This window comes from Corylus avellana, chromosome 3 (assembly GCF_965113065.1).
Source record: "Corylus avellana chromosome 3, dhCorAvel1.hap1.2, whole genome shotgun sequence".
Classification (NCBI taxonomy): domain Eukaryota; kingdom Viridiplantae; phylum Streptophyta; class Magnoliopsida; order Fagales; family Betulaceae; genus Corylus; species Corylus avellana.
This window is the reverse complement of record NC_142492.1, coordinates 13,292,259-13,313,920: the sequence shown is the minus strand read 5'-3', so window position 1 is coordinate 13,313,920 and position 21,662 is coordinate 13,292,259. Positions and strand designations below refer to the sequence as shown.

The window sequence follows — 21,662 nt, the reverse complement described above, 5'->3', positions numbered from 1 at the left end:
TAGTGTGGCTTTTTGATGACTAGGACAATCATCTTTTCTCATAATGATGTTTCCTATGGAATTTTCAGGCCTTTTGAAGACCAACTTTTGATGGTCTTCCTGCCTCTGTATATGTTGCATATACAACATCACTAATTCGAGAACTTCTAATGTTGCAAAATGTGAAACTAAGGAAAAAGCCTACTTCTTGCATCCAAGCATGTAAATTTTAACTTGAATGCATGAACATTGAGGGCAGGTAATTACAGTTCTTGATAAGAACCTATAATGGAGTGCTTTTACAAATCTTGGTTCTTTTTTGTTGAATGTTGACGATTTGGATTGAGATTTTTGGTTCTAACATTTAAGGAGAAAGGGATTATTGTTTCTTTATGTTGATGTTTGTGGGATATTTTAATCTCAATCATATGCGAGAAAATGATTATTGTTTGTTGTTCAAGTTTGAAAGAATTTTATTCAATTCAATCTATTAAACTGGCATATATTGTACTTAGAGTATGTGCGAATTACATGTTTTATTATTATTATTATTATTATTTTGACATAAATTACATGTTTTATTAAAAACACATTTAGAGATCAAATGTATTTTTGAATGAACCTGGGAAGAAACTAGGTCATTTAGCTATGGGCCTAGCAGAAGAAAAATTTGGGTAAAGAATCTAATTGAAAATGAGTATGAGAATCACATGTTTTAAATATATTTTATTTTTCAAAACTTTGTTCATACTGTGGCCAAATATGATAATAATTGGAGTTAGGAGGTTCTGCATGAAGGGCTCTGATTGAGTATAGTATGAATTTCACAATTGATTCTAAGCATGCAGAACTATGCCAACGGTTTGACTTTGACTGACTACTGTCCCAAACAGAGAATTTTGGGATTTTTTTTTTTTTTTTTTTTTTAACAGACTGAACATCAGTATACACATTTAAAATCCCAATTTTTTCAATTCAAAAAAAAAAAAATTCCCAATCGTTTATTTCCCCCTTTTCCCGGTACCCTTGTGGCCTTGTTTGAATAGGGAAAAAAAAAAAATTCCAATTTCTTTAAAGAAATGAATATTCATCATTGGATGTGCCCCAATTGCCCAACACTTACTTTTTCTTTTTTTTATTTTTTATTTTTAATAACGTTAGAAAATTATATTTTTATCTTACAATTATTTAATAATGTTGATGTAATAAGTTCCAACCATCTCTTAGATCTTTTCTCGCTAAAAGAAAACAAGGACTAAAACTGTCACATAGCATTATCGAATAGTTGTAAAATAAAAATATGTTTTCTACTGTTCACAAGTACCAAAATGTCAAGGAGTTTAAATAACAAATTTTTATTTTATAATTATCTCACAACGTTTACATAACTGTTCAAACTAACTTTTGATTCAGATCTCAACAAAAATTAAAGGTTGATTTGGTTACTACCAATTTCAGTATTTTGAGATAAAAATAAAATGTAATATACACCATTACTCAAACTGTAAACTCAAAAAAAAAAAAAAAAAAAAAAAAAAAAAGGAATGAAACAGGAAGAAAAATGAAAAAAGAAAAAGAAAAGAGAAAATAATAATGAAAGAACTATTGAACGCCTCCATTCTCAAGGACAGGCTGAGTTCTTGTTACAGCAGCAGAAGGCATCTTACTACAACCCACCCATCTACTCTCAAGAATCAAATCTTCATCGGCCTGTCTTTCCATCACCTGAATCTTCTTCGTCTTCAAAACCCTCACACCCACCATGGCGGCATAACCCGCCACAGCCAACCCAGAAATCCCAACCACAAATCCACCCACCCACAGATACCACAGCCCCACCAGCTTCCTCTTCACCGGAACAACAACCGAAAAATGCCCTTCATCTCTACAATAACATACGCCGGCCGCCTGCACGCCCATTTCGCTGAGATTAACTGTCCCGTTACCGTTAAACGCCACGCATCTTGTCTCGGAGAGAGCGAAACTGGGGAAATGAATCGAAATAGGCTTACCCATTGTGTTAAGACTCAGCTTTCTGATGCTTTTGGAACGAACATTTGATGCATCGAAAACCAGGAAGCCGACGACCGGAGTTATCAGAGAGTAACCCTTCAGGCGATAGAACTGGGAAGACAAGTTTCCCAAGTTCTGATAAACTATAGCGAGCCTCCTAACGTGCGGCACAGGCATTGTTCTTGATGGGATGTGAAAGAAGCTGAAATTAGCTCCCCTGTTCCACAATCTGCGGCTTCTGAGCCGGACGATTGAAACGTCGATGCTTGAAAGATTGGCCGGAAGGATGGCTTTGTACAGAGCACCCGTGTGAGGCCGGTGCCGGACCAGAGTTTTGAAGGCAAATGCTTGAAGAGAAGCATCCAAGGATTCAGTGGAAAAGTTGTCTGAAGAAGTGCTGCTGACAAATGAGGAAGAAAATATGGGAAGAAGAAGGAAGAAGAAGATGAAGCTCCGGATCATGTTGGATCACAAATATCAGAATGATGTTGAAAATGGTTGTTTAATTATCTTCTCTGTTTATGCTTTTTGAAGAAGAGGTGATCAATAAGCATGGTTTGAATTGGGTCCCATGGCTGGAGGACTCGGAAGTCGCAAACATCTGTAATTGCACATGACTTTTAATCACCATTTTTAGGTGATTTAGCTAGTTTTTTTATGTTTTTATTTATTATTATTATTTGTTTTCCTAAAGTAAAGCTGCTTTTGGATTTTATTTATTTTTTTAAATAAAGCAACTAAGATTTATTTTCTAAAATAATTTGTGTGAGTTACTGGTTTCTTTACGATTTTTTTTTTTTTAACTTTTCAAATTTTAAAAAGTGATAATCGACTCTTTTAAATCATCACACTTTTAATTTCTGTTAAAAGTGATAGTAATTTTTGTTAATTTCGACCAAAACAATATGTAATTCACACGAAAGATAACTTTGATACTAAAGTAAAAAATTCGAGTAAAACACTCTCCTCCTTATTAATATGAAGAAGTTGCGGAGAAAATTAGTGTATCTCAAGTCAAAGTTCATTCTTTTTTCGTACGACACTACCACGTGTCACCTTTTAATTAGGTTGCTCGAGGTGTCCTTGATGAACTATGTTGTGGGTCAAGTGACATTAAATGTCAACTGCGTGAAAACGGAGGAGAGTGGTGCTCCCATGCCTCGTCCATTATAGGTTATCTAAAAAACTTGCTGATACATTGAGTTTTAAGCCCTTTTTAGATGCGATGAGAGATTTGGTACTTCATAGCTTATTATGATCGTTTTGTATTTATAGGCCAATTTAGGTATGGGCTAATTAGCCCTTTTTAGGTGCTATCACAAGACGATGCAATTGGAAGGTCATTCAATTGTGCTTTTTAGTCAATTGATGGTAAATTAAATGATGGAAGAGAGAATCTTTTAGCCCATAAATTGCGGGCACCAAAAGTGTTAACATCAACATGCGTTAATTTCTCGCCTCCGCCTCCGGTCAGAGCCAATTTAGCGGATGTGGCTCACTATTAATTATAATATTGTTTTAAATTCTTTATAAATTCAAAAGAATTGGCACCTTCGATATTTTCATATAACATTTTCTGAAAGTACTGTTTGGCCTCATAATTCAACTTATTCAGTTTCCAACTAAACTTCTCTTTTCGCCTCAACGGTTTAATTTAATTTTACTTTTTTATTTTTTCATTAAAAAAAAATTATGATTTTTATTTTTTTTCTTTAAGGTTAAGTCTATTAAATTGACATTCCTACATAGAGCATTCTGCATGCATTATATATATAAAAAAAAATATATGATAAAATTATATGTTCTATTAAAAATGTTATTAAATCACTACTTATTCTAAAAGTTTAATCTTATACGAAAAGATAAATTTAATTATTTAATCATTATTCTAATACTCTCTTTCAGGTTTGGACTCAAATGGAAGAGTGATGTGAAAATTAAAATTGCATGTGAGAATCACATGTTTTTAAAATAAATATTTCTTTAATATACCGAATTAAAGAATTTTGTCTAACTCATTTGAAAGAAAACACTGTTCTAATCTACTCTAAATTCTTCTGAGTAATTATGTTCATTGCCCTCCATCACTCTTTTATTTCCTCAATGTTTATGTGGCGTGGTTTTTTTAACCAAAAAATCAATTTACACTCACCAAATTAGGGGTGAACACGGGTCGGATATCGACCATTTTTGCTACCCGCGCCTTGCAGGTTTGAAAAAGCCTACCCGTAACCCGGAGACAATTAACCTTATCCGTCGGGTTTCGGGTTTTGCGGGGCGGGTTAAACGGTGCGAGTAATGCAGATTGGCAGGGCAAGGCAAGTATTATGGGCATGGCTTATTTTTCTTGTTTTTTTTTTTTTCTTTCATTTTTTTCATCTAAGAGAGAGAGAGAGAGAGAGAGAGAGCGAGATGGTGACAGAGAGAGAGCGAGACGGAGACAAAGTGAGAACAAGGCGGAGACAGAGAGAGTGCGAGATAAAGATAGAGAGAGAGTGAGACAGAGCAAAGAGAGCGAGAGGTGCGAGTGATGAGAGTGAGAGAAGAGAGGGAGGAGACGGCTCAGAGAAGAGAAGAAAACTATAACTAGGGTTTTTTTTTCTTTTCTTTTATTTGCTTATAAGCGGGGCGGGGCGGGTGCCCCCACCCCAAAATTTTTTCTTCCCGAAATCTGCCCTGTCCCACATGGATTGGAAGAAATCCAACCTGTATCCACAAAAAACAAACCAAATCCAAGCAGGGCAGGCCGGATCGAGGTGGATTGGATGGATTTTTGCCCACCCCTACATCAAATGTTATGAAAAATCACACCACATATGCATTGAAGGGATGAGAGGTGTTGTATAACATTACTCGAATTCCCCCTACTCATTTTTGCTAAAAGAATAATAATTTTTTTTAAAAAAAAAAACTTATTTTTTTGTTCAATGCGCCTTGTTTAGCAACTTGTTTTTTCTCCTCAATTGTTCATGCATCATTTCCTCAAATAAGTCAATATCAAAACATTCTCATTTTTTTTAACTTTTATATCACATTATTTACTTTTTATTACTATTTAAATTTTTTAAAATATATATAAACCACAGTTTTATTACTTTTTAATACAAAAAATTCAAAAATTTATACCACATCAATAATTTTTAGCTACAGTAATGAAGGCAAAAATACTTTGCCAAACAAAGCTTTATGTGTTAAACTTTCATGTGTTTCATGTCTTGCTGAGATGTCTTACAAAGATGCCATTATACCCAATCTCTTAAACCCCTCATTGAGCTTTTTAGAAAATTGGTGTGTGAAATGATGTTCGACGCGGTAAATAATAGTAATTCGAACAAAAAATTAAAAAAAAAAAAAAAAAAAAAAAAAAATTTCCTAAAACTTATTCAAATAAATCTCAAACTGTCGGTCTATTAATTTAAACAAATAAATTTCATAAAATTTCTTTCACATTTGGTATTTAAATTGCTGTACGTACTAAACAAGTTTAAATGAAGGCAAACTACAAGGAAATTTCGTGATTTCCAATGAGGAAGAGAGATTCCACTACACTCCAGTCTGACCCTTCTTTCTTTTTCTTTTTCTTTTTTTATTTTCCCCTAATCTGACACTTTCTTTACTCGTGGTGGCTGCTTTCTCTCTTCCTTTCTCACAGTTTAGGTGGACACTTTTCCCACTTTTCTGACCACTAAAGACACCCATTTAGCTTCAAGACTCCTCCACCAGCAGACCGATGATTATTAGTCCATGAACTTCAAAAATTATGCACAAATCCACATTATTATATTAATAAAAAGACAATATAGTAAAGTAAATAAACCCATTCAAAATTAAGCCTACGTTTAATATATTGGAATCTGGAATCATGCTTACTTCTTTTTATTTTTTTATTTATTTTATTTTATTCAAAGTGGAAGAGAAAGAAAAGAGGAAGAATCACGATTACTTGAAAATAAGAATGAGTATTACTAAGAATACAAGAATAATTTATATTTATTTGTTTAGTGACAACTAATAAATGACAAAAAAAATTCATTGAAATTGAATCAATTTTCTTTAAAAAAAAAAAATACACCCGAGCAATATTATTTCCCTACAAGATCATTCTATTTTTAGGTGCCCAAAATAAAATAAAATAAAATAATTCATCCCCATGAAGAATAGAAGGTGGTCAAGGCCAGGAAAAATGCTTTGGAGGTCGTTAAGGTATGACTTTTTATTAAATAGGTATGACTTTTTATTAAATAGTTCCTTAAGATTCAGAATTTTATTAATCTAATCATTCTTAAATAGATCTCTTCATCCATCTTTCTTTTGTGTAATCATTGACTTAAGTGTTAAAGTTATCACCCATCGATTCCCACCGACAAACTCTTCGACTTACATCTTTATGTCATGCGGGTTATTGTTCTGTACTATTTATGATGGAAGAGTACTGCCAAGTGTATTACACATAAACAAGGTATCAAATACATGTTTTTGCTTTTGTTTTTGGATTTTGTGTTAGCTTCTTCTTTTTTTTCTTTTTTGGGTAGTGAACTTTTGTGACAGTTTTACTTGATAAGCCAATTAGTTTTGTTGGATGCTCAAAAACACCTATTCGAGAAGACAAAAATGAGAAAAGCATTTTTAAGTCACCCATTACAAAAGGAGTCTTCCACTGAATTTGATGTATGCCCCAAGGGAAATATTTTCCAACAACATTTCATTTGGTATCACAGCATTTAACAATATTTTGAAAAATATCTATCTAAACTTGCTCCGAATACCGATGAGTAGCTTTTTTGCTAGGCAATGAGTTGTTTCATTGGCTTTCCTATTAATATATCCTACATACTATGACCGAAAACTATTTGACAAAGGAAATTGGGCCATTGTTACTATCTTTTTGATGATGTATGTGTAAGATTTTAGGAAACAAGTAATTACACAATACAAAAGAGAATCTCAAGAATACTTACTTCTGGCCATTGTTCCTTAAGAGTTTGTTTAGAATTGCATTTGAGAAATACAACTTTTAAGTCAAAAAGTACTTTTTGACAAAAGCTTCATTTTTAAGTTTTTGCCAAAAATGTATTTTAACCATTTTTAGGCTTTTTGGACTCTTAAAAGCGCTTTCAATTTTTTTTTTACTAAACGGATATTTTTTAAAAAAAACAGACTTTTTAAGCATTAAACACACTTTTAGACTTCTCAAATGCACACCAAAACATGCCATAAATATTTAAATTGAAGAATCAAGGTTTGAATGTTTTTGAATTTGTAATCTTAGAACTAATCATAGAACCCTCATAGCATGTAAGAGTTTTTGGCATATCTCTTTTTCACATTAAAGTTGTGACCGATGGATATCACATGATTATTTATAAATATACCAAAACCCTTATCCAATTTATCTAAGGTTGCTTCTTTCCATCAAGGGAGACAATTTTTGGTGAAGATCTAGTTCTTCATGCTTAGACCTACTTGTCCCAGCCGGCTTCTCCACTTTCCATTGCTTTTGCGCCGATCAACCAATGGAGTCTTGCATGTCAGAGCATATTTCTCACTCGCCAACGTGTGCATCTCACGCGCCAAGTCGTGTCTTCCCGGGGATGTCTACGGTGTCATGCTGCTGCTGCTTCTAATGGGGTTTTGTTGTTTTTAGTTTTTGGTTTTATTTATTTTTTGTTCTTTTTGTCCTGATTTTTGGGTTGAGAACGTGAGTTGATTCCTAATCTTTGGGCCAAGGAGGATTAGATCGGTGTGAGAACGTGAGGATTAGTCACATCATTTTTGGAGAGACACAAAAAAAATGATGATTTTAAATGCCACATCAATTTTGGGGGACACAAAAGAGACACAAAGAGGATACGTAGCATTATTCATAATCTTTTGTCTTTCTATTGCTTGGACCTTAAAATATTAATGACATGTTTGTCTTAGTTTAAATAAGAGTTTTGTATTAATATGGTGTACTCCATTACTCCTCCCTTAATATAAAGTTATAGAGAAAACCTAGAGAGAAAAAACCAGACTTATGGGGAGGAGGGAGCAACCAGACTTGCTCACTCCTCCTTTCCCCTCCCCTTATTCCCCTCTTCTTTCCTCCCCATCTCCTTATTGTTTTTTCCTTTTCTTTTTTCAGTTTATTTTTTTGGTTTTTCAGACAAGTCTAGTTGCTCCGGCCATCCATTTGCTTATGCTGTACTGCCTCTGTCTGCCCTTCACTGTGCTGCGCCACACTTTGCCTTCCTAGAATCAGTTGGGCTTTAGATCTGGTTTTTCAATTCTAGATCTAGCCTCCTCAACTCGTTTTGCTCAGCCACGAGTCGGCACACCGTGCTTCCCGGCTCCTCAGTAGCCCATCGGCCCAAAACAGCTCCATCTCATCCGCCACGAGCCGGCCAGTGTGCTTTGCCTCCCTCGCCTCAGCTGTTGTAGCTGTTTGCTGGTTTTTTATTGTGTTTTTTTATTTTTTATTTTTTATTTTTTGAATAAGGGTTTGACTTCTCCTTAGATCTGCTTTCATGAGTGATCTTTGGAATGAAGGCTTTTGTCTTGGCCTTTGGGTTGAGGAGAATTTATTTTCGGTGTAAGGGTTTTGCTCTTATGGTCGGAAAATAAAAGTTAGGAATATTGGCTACCTATGTATTAGATTAAGTCTGGCTAGAGCAGATCTGTTCGATAACTGAAGTTTGGACATGGGCTAGCGGATGTCATAGATAAGACTTGATTGTAAAGTTTTTATATTTGTCTTTATGACATTATAACCTCATAGCTTTGGCTATGATTTATCATAAATTTATGCTATCTGATGTAAGGGCTTTATGCTCTTGATTTTTTTCAATGAATGAATATGAAAGATTCACCTAAAAAACAAAAAAGTAATCATGTTATTGAGACTTGTGGGGTGGAGGGTGCTCTTTCTCCATCCTCCTTTCCCCTACACTAACTCCCCTCTTCCTTCCTACCCCTCCCCTTCTTGTTTTTTCCTTTTCTTTTTTTTGTTTATTTTTTTAGTTTTTTCGACCCGTCCACTTGCACCGGCCAACCCTTTGATTATCATGCACTGCCTCCGTCCGCCCTTCACCGTGCTACGCCACTTTGCACTTCCTCGAATCGGTTGAACTTTAGATCTAATTTTTCAATTCTAAATCTAATCTCCTCAACTAGTTTCGCTCAACCACGTGCCGGCCCACCGTACTCCCCAGCTCCTCAGCTGCCCATAGGCGAAAAACAGCTCCATTTCGTCAGTGGCGGAGCCACATAGGCCTGGGGGTGCTGTGGCACCCCCAAAGATTTTTAAATTTTTTTTTTCCCAAAAATAAAAAATAAAAAATAAAAAAATTCCAAGGATGCTGCTGTGTATGGTAAACTTTAATAATGCCAAAACTTATTACATATGTATGGTAACCAAAAAAAATTCCTTATCTAATACATATGTATGTTAAACTTTAATATCCATATTATTGTTTATTTTGTTGTTTAATGTTTATAAACTTTGATTGTCTCTTACGAGGTCGTGATTTAACCTGAAAATTTTAGATTCATGAATAAATTAAACTTTAGGTTTATGAATTGATTGATTTAACTTGCTGAGAGCTTCAATTTAGATTCGGTACTTGATGATTATGTACTTCTAAGATACTGTAAAGTGCAGTTCTAGACAATTTTTTTTTTTTTTGATATATATAGTGTCGACATGTTACATTTCTAATATATCAATTTGAGCACATATTTATGAACTTTTATAGATATTTTTTTGTGATGCATATATTATGTGAATTATCAAATTTTTAGGAGAAAATTTTAAGACGCAAAAAAAATTTTAACAGCACCCCCAATATGAATTCCTGGCTCCGCCACTGCATTTAGTCCACCACGCGCCGACCAGTGCACTTCGCCTCCCTCGCCTATGTTGTTGTTGCTGTTTGCTGGTTTTTTTATTGTGTATATATATATATATATATATTTTATAATAAAGGTTTGACTTCCCCATAGATCTCCTTTCATGAGCGATCTTTGGGGAGAAGGTTTTTGTCATAACCTTTAGGTCGATGATGATTAATTTCGGTGTAAAGGTTTTCATCTTATGGCCGGAAAAATAAAAGTTGGAAATATGGACTACCTATATATTAGATTGAGTTTGCCTTGAGCAAATCTGTTCTATAACTGAAGTTTGGACATGGGTTAATGGATAATGAAGTCATAGATAGGACTTGATTTTAAGATTTTTATGTTTGTCTATATGACGTTGTAACCTCAAAGTTTTGGCTATGATTTATCAGAGTTATATGCTCTTTGATGTAAGGGCTCTATGCTCTTAATTTTTTTTTAGATAAATGAATTTGAAATATTTTCATATATATATATATATATATATATATATATATGAGCTCCCTCCTCATTTCCCCTCCTCCTTACTCCTCTCTTCTTTCCTCCCCATACCCTTATTTTTTATTTTTTATTTTTTTAGTTTAGCTTTTTGATTTTTCCGACCAATCCATGTTGCTTCGGCCATCCATTTGCTTATGCTGCGCTGCTTCCATTTGCCCTCCATCGTTATGCGCCGCTGTTCGCCTCCCCGGAATCGGTTGGGCTTTAGATCTAGTCTACTCAACTGGTTTCACTCAGCCATGCGCCAACCCACCATGCTCCCCAGCTTCTCAGCTGCCCACTGGCGCAAAACAGCTTCATCTCTTCCACAAAGTGCCGGCCAGTGCGCTTCACCTCCCTCGCCTAAGTTGTTGTTGTTGTTTGCTAGTTCTTTTATTTTATTTTATTTTTTTTGTTGTTTTTTTGAATAATGCTTTGACTTGTCCTTAGATATGCTTTCATGAGCGATCTTTGGGGTGAAGGTTTTTTCTCTTGGCCTTTGGGTCGAGGAGGATTAGTTTCGGTGTGAGGGTTTTGCTCTTATGGCAGGGAAAATAAAAGTTGGGAATATGGGCTACCTATGTATTAGATTGAGTCTGCCTAGAGCAAAACTGTTCTATAATTGAAGTTTGGACATGAGTTAGCGGATGTTGAAGTCATAGATAGGATTTGATTGTAAGATTTTTATGTTTGTTTTTATAACATTGTAATTTCATAGCTTTGGCTATGATTTATTAGAGCTTTATACTCTGTGATGTAAGGACTTTATGTTTTTTATTTTTTTTTCAATGAATGAATATGAATGATTCCCTTATAAAAAAAAAAAAAAAAATTAAAAAAATTTTAAAAAAAAGTTTCAAGTTATTGAGACTTGTGGGGTGGAGGAAGCTCTTTCTCTCTCCTCCTTTCCCCTCCCCCAGCTCACCTCTTCTTTCCTCCCCCTCCCCTTTTTATTTTTTCCTTTTCTTTTTTCAGTTTATTTTTTTAGTTTTTCCAACCTGTCCACTTGCGCCGCCCATCCCTTTGATTATCATGTACTGCCTCTGTCCACCCTCCACTGTTCTACACCACTTTTCGCCTCCCTGGAATCGGTTGAGCTTTAGATCTAGTTTTTCAATTATAGATTTAATCTCCTCAACTGATTTCGCTCAAGCACGAGTTTGCTCACCGTTCACCCCGGCTCCTCAACTGCCCATCGGCGATAAACAACTCCATTTGGTCCACCACGCGCCAACCAATGCCCTCTACCGCCCTCACGTCGGCTGTTGTTACTGTTTGCTAGTTTTTTTAATGTTTTTTTTTTTTTTTTTTTGAATAAGGGTTGACTTTCCCTTAGATCTCTTTTCATGCGCAATCTTTGGGGAGAAGGTTTTTATCTTGACCTTTAGGTCGATGATGATTAATTTCGGTATGAGGATTAATTTCGATGTGAGGGTTTTGCTCTTATGGTTGGAAAAATAAAAGTTGAGAATATGGACTACCTATGTATTAGATTGAGTCTGCCTATAGCAGATCTGTTCTATAACTGAATTTTGGACATGGGTTAATGGATATTGAAGTCATAGATAGGACTTGATTTTAAGATTTTTATGTTTGTCTCTATGACGTTGTAACCTCAAAGCTTTGGCTATGGTTTATCACAGCTATATGCTCTATGATGTAAGGGCTTTATGCGCTTAATCATTTTTCAATGAATGAATATGAAAAATTACCATATATATATATATATGAGCTCCCTCATCATTTCCCCTCCTCCCTACTCGCCTCTTCTTTCCTCCCCATACCCTTATTGTTTTTTCCTTTTCTTTTCTTTTTTTTTTTTCAGTTTTTTTCTTCTTTTTTTTTTTTTTTTTTTTTTAATCTTTTTCCAACTAGTCCATGTTGCTCTAGCCATCCCTTTGCCTCTGTTTCCCCTCCATCATGATGCGCCGCTCTTCGCCTGCCCGAAATCAGTTGGGCTTTATATCTAGTTTTTCAATTCTAAATCTAGTCTCCTCAACTGGTTTCGCTCGACCACACGCTAGCCCACCATGCTCCTCAGCTGCCCACCGGCGTAAAATAGCTTCATCTCTTCCACCACGCACCGGCTAGTGTGCGTCGCCTCCCTCGCCTTAGTTGTTGTTGTTGTTTGCTGGATTTTTAATTGTGTTTTGTTGTTTTTTGAATTCTGACTTCTCTTTAGATCTGCTTCCATTAGTGATCTTTGGGGTGAAGCTTTTTGTCCTGGCCTTTGGGTCGAGGATGATTAGTTTCAGTGTGAGGGTTTTGCTTTTATGGCCGAGAAAATAAAAGTTGAGAATATGGGCTACCTACATATTAGATTGAGTCTGCCTAGAGCAAAATTATTCTATAACTAAAGTTTGGACATGGGTTAGCGGATGTTGAAGTAATAGATAGAACTTGATTGTAAGATTTTTATGTTTGTCTCTATGACATTGTATCCTCATAGTTTTGGCTATGATTTATCAGAGTTTTATGCTCTGTGATGTAAGGGCTTTATACTTTTGATTATGTTTCTATGAATGAATATGAATGATCACTTATATAAAAATAATAATAAAATAAAATAAATAAAATAAAAAAAGTTATCAAGTTATTGAGAGTTGTGGGGTGGAGGAAGCTCTTTCTCCCTCCTCCTTTCCCCTCTTCTTTCCACCCCTTCTCGTTCTTGTTTTTTCCTTTTCTTTTTTCAGTTTATTTTTTTTAGTTTATCCGACCCGTCCACTTGCACCGGCCATCCCTTTGATTATCATGTACTGCCTCCATCTGCCCTCCACTGTGCTACACCACTTTTCGCCTCCTTGGAATTGGTTGAGCTTCAGATTTAGTTTTTCAATTCTAGATCTATCTCCTCAACTAGTTTCGCTCAGCTACGCACCGGATCACCGTGTTCCCTGGCTCCTTAGCTGCCTATTGGCGTAAAACAACTCCATTTCGTCCACCATGCTTCAGCAAGTGTGCTTCACCTCCCTCGCCTCGGCAGTTGTTGCTATTTGCTGATTTTTTATTGTGTTTTTGTTTTTGGTTTTTAATAAGGGTTTGACTTCCCCTTATATCTCCTTTCATGAGTGATCTTTGGGGAGAAGGTTTTTGTCCTAACCTTTAGGTCGAGAAGGATTAATTTCGGTGTGAGATTTTTGCTCTTGTCGCCGGGAAAATAAAAGTTGGGAATATGTGGTACCTATGTTTTAGATTAAGTCTGCCTAGAGCAGATCTGTTCTATAATTGAAATTTGGATATAGGTTAATGGATGTTGAAGTCATAGATAGGAGTTGATTTTAAGATTTTCATGTTTGTCTTTATGACGTTGTAATATCATAGCTTTGGCTATGATTTGTCAGAGCTATATACTCTCTGATGTAAGGGCTTTATGCTCTTAATCTTTTTTCAATGAATGAATATGAAAGATTTCCCTAAAAAATATATATATTTCTCAAGTTATTGAGACTTGTGGGGAGGAGGGAGCTCATTTCCCCTCCCCCCCTTACTCCCTTCTTCTTTCCTCCCCCTACCCGTCTTTTTTTTTTTTTTTTTTTTTTTTTTTTTTTTTTTTTCAGTTTATTTTTTTAGTTTTTCCGACCAATTGAGTTGCTCCGGCTATTCCTTTGCTTATGCTGCGCTGCCTCCGTTTGCGCTCCACCGTGTTGTGCCACTCTGCGCCTCCCTGGAATCGATTGTGCTTTAGATCTAGTTTTTCAATTCTAGATCTAGTCTCTTTAACTGGTTTCGCTCAGCCTAGCTCTTTAGCTGCCCATCAACACAAAACAGCTCCATCTCGTCCACCATGCGCCAATTAGTGCATTTCGCCTCCCTCGCCTTGGCTGTTGTACCTGTTTGTTAGTGTTTTTGTTGTGTTTCTTGTTTTTTTGAATAAGGGCTTGACTTCTCCTTAGATCTGCTTTCATGAGCAATTTTTGGGGTGAAAGTTTTTGTCCTGTCCTTTGGGTCGAAGAGGATTAATTTTGGTGTAAGGGTTTTGCTCTTATAGCCGGAAAAATAAAAGTTTGAAATATGAGCTACCTATGTATTAGATTGAGTTTGCCTTGAGCAGATTTGTTCTATAATTAAAGTTTGGACATGGGTTAGTGGATGTTGGAGTGATAGATAGGACTTGATTGTAAGATTTTTATGTTAATTGTTTCAATCATGTTGTAACCTCATAGCTTTGGCATATTATTTATCAGAGCTTTATGCTCTCTGATATAAAGACTTTATACTCTTGATATTTTTTCAATGAATAAATATGAAAGATTCTCCTATATATATATATATATATATATATATATAAAAGTCCTCTAATCTACCAGTTGTTTTCAATATAGCCCCCTCATGTTCAAAAGATACCAAAGTAGTCCAAACTACCAAAATGTATCAAAAAGGCCACTTATTTTTTTATATTCCTATAATACTCCTATTCTTTTAACAAATAAAATAATTGTTAAAAAACCAAAAAATTAGTGAAAAATACCAAAAAAAAAAAAAAAAAACCAATGGGTGAATTAATATCAAAAAAAAAAAAAAAACAAAAAATTTCTTCTATAATAAAATTGCTTCATTTCGTATTAAAGTAAAATCAATGGGCGAATAAAAATAATTTCTTAACAGAATTTGACTACAGGGACTAAATTGTTTTTTTTTTTAAAAAAAAATATCTCAAGAACCGTACCTTTGATTTTACTTTAATAGGACATAAATAGTCACTATAGTTGGCTTAAATTAGTTAATGTAGTTGTCCTAAATTATTTATTTATTCCAAATTGTATTTATTCGCCCATTGGTTTTTTTTTTTTTTTTTTTTGTATTTTTAAAAAATTGTTTGGTTTTTTTTTTTTACAATTATTTTATTATTTTATTTGTTAAAAGAATAGGGGTATTATAGGAATATAAAAAAGTAAGTGGCATTTTTGATACATTTTGGTAGTTTGGGGGCTACTTTAGTAGCTTTTGAACATTGAGGGACTATATTGCAAACGGCTAGTAGTTTGAGAGGCTTTTTTATATTTTTCCCAAAAAAAAGTTATCAAGTTATTGAGATTTGTGGGGTGGAGGGAGCTATTTCTCCCTCCTCCTTTCCTCTCCCTCTACTCCCATCTTCTTTCCTTCCCCTCCCATTCCTATTTTTTCCTTTTCTTTTTTTTTTTTTTTTTTTTTTTCAGTTTATTTTTTTGGTTTTTCCAACCAGTCTAGCTGCTCCACCCATCCCTTTACTTATGTTGCACTGCCTCCATCCGCCCTCCACCGTCCTGTGTCACTCTTCGCCTACCCGGAATTAGTTGGACTTTAGATATAGTTTTTCAATTTTAGACCTAGTCTCTTCAACTAGTTTCATTCAGTCATGCACGGGCTCAACGTGTTCCCCGGCTCCTCAGCTGCCCATCTGCGCAAAACATCTCAATCTCGTCCACCATGCACTGGCTAGTGCGCTTCGCCTTCCTCACCTTAGCTGTTGTAGCTGTTTGCTGATTTTATTTATTTATTTTATTTTATTTTTTAATTTGAATAAGGATTTGACTTCTCCTTAGATCTGCTTTCATGAGCGATCTTTGGGGTGAAGGTTTTTGTCTTGGCCTTTGGGTCGAGGTGGATTTGTTTCAGTGTGAGGGTTTTGCTCTTATGGCTGAAAAAATAAATGTTGGGAATATGGATTACATATGTATTAGATTGAGTCTGCGTGGAGCAAATATGTTCTATAACAGAATTTTGAACATGGTTTAGCTGATGTTGAAGTCGTAGATATGACTTGATTGTAAGATTTTTATGTTTGTCTGTATGATGTTGACGTTGTAACCTCATAGTTTTAGCTATGTTTTTGCAGTGCTTTATATTCTCTGATGTAAGGGCTTTATATTCTTAATCTTTTTTCAATGAATAAATATGAAAAATTGATATTTTGTCAATCGATATTTTGTCTATTTATAAGTATTTTGTCAAGAGAATAAAAATTATTCGGTATATAAAGGATTATTTATTTCTTTATGTTTTAAACTTAAGTGTCTGCTTCTTATTTGATAGTGTAAAAATACCCCGTTTGCACTACAAACGGATTGGAATTATTCTCCTATTTTCCAAAATTTTTTTTACCAGAAACAAACGGTTGTAGATTATTGTTTTTGTTTCTCAAAGTATTTACCCATTGAGGGCTTGTCTACGTTTCCGCATGTTGACTTATATAAAATTGAAATTAATACATTTATATATATCCATACGGACCTCTACGATCCCCGCCTCCCCGGATGATAATGTTTGCGAACCTCTTATGATTTTGGATGTTTATTTTGATTGAAAGTAACCCTTTAAGATTAAACAATCCACACGTAAAGATTACAACTACAAAAAATTAAAATTAAAAAAAATAAATAAATAAAAAGAAGATTACAAATTCTGCTCCAACAGTTGATAATTAGCAACTCGATTAATTGTTAAAGATGAAATGTAGGGTTGCACGTTTCCTGTACCACCCATTTTCTTACCATATAATGATATAATTAGTTGCTTTCCTGTCTCGTGTTAGCTGGGTAGCTGCTCTCTGATGTGGGTATTAATATCACATCACTAAAGGGATAAAGACCTATTAAATCATTTCTTATCTTTTAAGCCATGAAAATGTATTAAAAGTTTTTATTTTTTTTATTATTTTTTTTTTAAAAAAAAAAAAACATAAATCATACATCCAAGAGAGAATATATATAAGAGAAAAGAGGGTGGGATTCTTCTAATATTAATGCTAGATTCTCCCAACTAATATTTGCATTAACCTTTGTTAAGTTTTTATTTATTTATTTATTTTTTTAAAAGTAATCAAGGGTCAATTAATACTCAATAGCATTGAGTACCGTCTTCAAATTAATAGGATCAAGATTCATTAAAATTCTTAAGGTAGTACTCTACAGGGTAGGATTTTTTTACATATAATATGTAGCATTACTCGAGATATGACTTTGGGAGAAAAATGTAGCTGCATCTTACTAGTTATTATAACTCAAAAATTGATGAATAAAAAAATTAAAAAAAAAAGTCAGGACTTTGGAATATATGTATTTTGAAAGAAAAAAAAAAAAAAAGAAAGTGAATAACTAAAATAGAGAGTAAGAGTATTCACAATGAAAGAGCCAAATTTTTTTTTTATTTTTTAGAAAAGAACCAAATGTTACTTTTATCTAAAATGACTCTTCAAATTTGTAAAAAAAAAAACCCTACATTGAATTAGCCAAAAAAAAAATTAGATATTTGATTGGAAGAGTTAAAAAAAAAAGGTAAATATAGTAGCACTTTTCAAGGGAGCCATTTTATTTTTTATTGTTTCTCTTACATGTTTTTTCTTTTTCCCAAATCTTTTCCCACTTTTCAAGGGGATGAGTTGTTTAATTTGGTTTTTTTTTTTTTTTTTTTAATTAAAACTAATAAAAAAATTAAAAATAAAATATTATTTTAATAGAATAGATAGAAATATAGCTAATTAGATGTAGAGGTATTTAAAAATTTATTAGCTAAGAGCATTCCCAATGGAGGAGCCATATTTTTATGTAAAATGGCTTCTCAAAACTCACTTTTATCTAGTTTAGCTAAGCCATTTTTAAATGTCTATACATCCGATTAGCTATATTTCTATCTATTCTATTAAAATATTATTAAAAGCAATAAAAATTTTGGGAAAAAGATAACATGTGAGAGGAAAAATGGAAAAAGTTTTGGAAAAAAAAGAACATGCAGAGAAAAAGTAGGAAATATTTGGGAAAATGAGAAAATAGATGAGAGAAACAATGAAAAATAAAATAGCTCCATTTTGAAAAGTGCCGCTACATTTAGCTTTTTTTTTAGCTCTTTCAATCAAATATCTATTTTACATTTACTTTTGGCTAATCCAATGTAGGAGGTTTTTTAAACATTTGAAGAGTCATTTTAGATAAAAGTAACATTTAGCTCTTTCATTGGGAATGCTCTAAACTAGATAAAAGTGAGTTTTAAGAAGTCATTTTGCATAAAAATTTGGCTCCTCCATTGTGAATGCTCTAAGATGCAGGTGCTTTGAAAAGTGAATAGTTTTCAAAAAAAAAAAAAAGTGAATAGTTAAATAAAAAATATATATAATTTTTTTAGTAAAATTTGAAAAAAAAAAGAAAAAAAAAATTGCTTGAATACATATTTCAAAATTTTCATTATTATCATGCTCATAAGAAATTATACCATGCTTAGATATATATTTTAAATATTTAAAATTTAAATGTGTTAAACGACCATGCCATAAAGAAAATGACTCAACAATATAATAAGAATGGGAAATAGCTTTATTAATAATACTGAGTTTGAACATTCCATCACAAGAATAACCATTTCCTATAAACATCTCATTCTTAGACAAGATCAACTTATCATACTCGATGACTGCTTTATGTCATTCTTACAAAATAAATTGGCAGATACAAGGTTCTTTTTAATTTCTGGGACATGAAAGGCGTTGGTTAAAATTAATTTCTTCCCAGAAGTAAACTGCATCTCTATAGTCCCTTTTCCATGAAACTTAGTAGAATTGTGGTTGCCCATCAAAACGTCTTCACCATCAGTTGCTATGACATAGGTCTTGAATTGTGTTTTCTCCCTGCACACATGCATGGTAGCACCAGAATCAAACCACCAATCAGGAGAATTTGTAGCCACAGCCATATTCACTTCAGTTATCATGCCAATTCATATTTTAGTCACCATAGCGTTAATTTCTTCAACTGCATTTGCCATGTTTGAAATGTTGCCATTTTCTTTCTTCTTATTTTTTAAAAATCTGCACTCACAAATATAATGGCCCTTTTTTCCGCAATTAAAACATGACATGTTTTTCTTGTCTTTGTTAGGATCCTTAGAGTTATTCTTCTTAAAATTAGTTCCCTTCTTATTCACTTGAAGTTAATTTTGTGTTCTATTACCTCTGCTGTGAACATTATTAACATTTACATTAGTCTCAAATTGGATACCATCACGAATTTGACTTTCTACTTCAATTCACAAATGTTTTCCAATTTGCTCTAACGTAAGATCTTCTGACATATGCAGAAGCTTCTTCCTATAGTTATTCCAACTTGATGGGAGTTTTGCAATAATTGCTCCCACTTGGAAAGACTTAGGAATTTTTATAAAAAGATCACGAAGTTTATTGACCAAAATCTAGAATAGACAAATTATCTACCATTTTAAATTCAAAGTACTTCAAAATTAAAGATTTATCCGTACCTATTTTTTCAGTTTTGTACTTTGCTTCCAATGCGTTCCAGATTTCCCACGGCGACCTAATTGCAATGAACAAATCATACAATCTATTAGAAAGAGTGTTTAGAATGTGCCCTTTGCAGACCAGTTCATCCTCTTCACGTTTCTTCCTCTCCGCCTTGACATCATTAGTATCTTCAGGAGTTGGATCAGGAAGTGAATTCACACTTGGATCGAGCACATAGAAAATCTTCAGTTCAGTGAGGAGAAATTAACTTCATCTTATCTTGCCAACAAGTAAAATTGGTTCCATCAAACCGGTCCAATTTCTCAAAATCTTGATTCACAACTTTGAAACCGGTTACGTTAGATCCTCCTTTCATTGTGAATATCGTCTTAAAATTGTTAGGAAAGTGATGTGATAAGGAAGAATAATCAGAAATAAACACTAAATTGTTAGGAAAATATTATTCAAGTAAGAACAAAATCTAAAACAAAAGAGGCACGATGAATTGCTATCTTTAAGATGATATCTGCCCCCACTTGAAATAAGTTTGCTAATAGGTTGCTAGCAAATCGCCTCCAAGATATAACAAAGCTATAAATTCTACATATAGCAATTCTGGAGAATTCTCATATCTTGTGAACTACTAATGTTGAGAATGAAAAACTGAATAGTAAATTCGAAGGGAGTGTCTTATTTATAGAGAATGAAGGGGCAGTTACCGTATTAATATATATGCGACTGCGAGTTTAAGACCATATGCATTGTGCTAGATTGATGGTAACGCTATGTCTGTTCAACCTGGGACGTGTTGGTTCAAGTTTCAGTAACTCCAACACGTCTCAGTAACTGCATATTTGCAGCTATTTATTTTAACCCTTCGAAAACGTCCAAACTCAACCAATGAGCTAACTAAATATTTTATTTAATATTGCAATCTAACAATATTTATAACAAATGTAACTTTTCTCTTTACTAATAGAGTATTTAGCATAAATTAAAAATATTTTTAAAACGGTAAAATATGAACCATTGCATACATTCTCCAATTCTTTACATTTTTAAAAGAGCTCGATTTTCAAAACTCGTATTTTGAAATTATGGTAAACTTTTGAAATGTCACCCCAAGATGAGCTTCATTTTCATTACCAGTAAAATGCAAAGAGTATTGCTATATATTTATTTTTTATAGGGTAAATATATTATAAATTCTTGAGTCAACGCGTCAAAATTGTAAAATCCTTAAATTTTTTTTTTTAGAATTTTTACTCTTTCGGTTAATCGAAATGCAAAATAAATTCACTGTTAAATTTTCTCAAATTTGTCTAATGCCTGTTAGTCCCAATCAAAAGGCACTGTTTTGATTAGGACTAACTTCAGTCCAATTTTTGATCTTACGTGTCCACAATAAACACATAGGATCAAAACTCACCGTTTTGGCACCATCAGCCTTTCTTTTGTCCCAACAAAGTCTGAGAGAATGGCGTTGTTGCTGAAGCCCTTGCCATTTCAAATTGGGACCTGAAGTCCATATCTACAATCAGCCTTGTTGTTTTCTCACCATTTTCGACATCTCTCAGCATCACTTCAATATATTCATAATGATCTGTGAATTCCATAACTGAAACAGAGAACCCCATAAACAACATATATATATATATATATATTCAAGAATAGGTGTCTGTTGTGTATGAGAGATCGATTGAGAGAGACCTTTGGAGCAACCAAAAGTGGAAACCCATGATGTTTTGCAGAGAGAAGCTTCATAAATCATAACCATCCATTTTCAGTGTCATCACTAACCATTTCTTCAGATTAGTGGGTTCCACATCCCTCACATACATCAATATTTTCTCATGGACATCAATCTCAGCCCTTGTGGCCCATCTATTTTCAGTGTCATCACTAAACAAAATGCATGATGAAAGCTTGGACGGCAGACGCCGTTGGCGCAGGAGAAGATAGCTTGGACTTCAGGTCCCAGTTTGAAGTGGCAAGGGCTTCAGCAACCTAAAGGAGCTCACCAACGCCATTCCCTCAGTCTTTGTTGGACTGAAGAAAGGCTGAAGGAGATAATCTCACCAGTTTATAGACACGTTGATCAAAAATTGAA

At 33.9% G+C, this 21,662-nt stretch overlaps 1 protein-coding gene across 1 annotated transcript; it reads right to left on the bottom strand.

Moving 5' to 3' along the window:
- Positions 1-1,561: 1,561 nt before the first annotated feature.
- LOC132176284 (transmembrane protein, putative (DUF1191)) lies at positions 1,562-2,590 on the bottom strand. Its single transcript, XM_059588447.2, has one exon. The coding sequence runs from the start codon at positions 2,452-2,454 to the stop codon at positions 1,582-1,584; it is 873 nt and encodes a 290-aa protein (XP_059444430.1). The 5' UTR covers positions 2,455-2,590; the 3' UTR covers positions 1,562-1,581.
- Positions 2,591-21,662: the final 19,072 nt, after the last annotated feature.

What these genes read in the sequence shown, in the direction of transcription:
- LOC132176284 (XM_059588447.2), bottom strand. Translation starts at nt 2,454, where the DNA reads ATGATCCGGAGCTTCATCTTCTTCTTCCTTCTTCTTCCCATATTTTCT.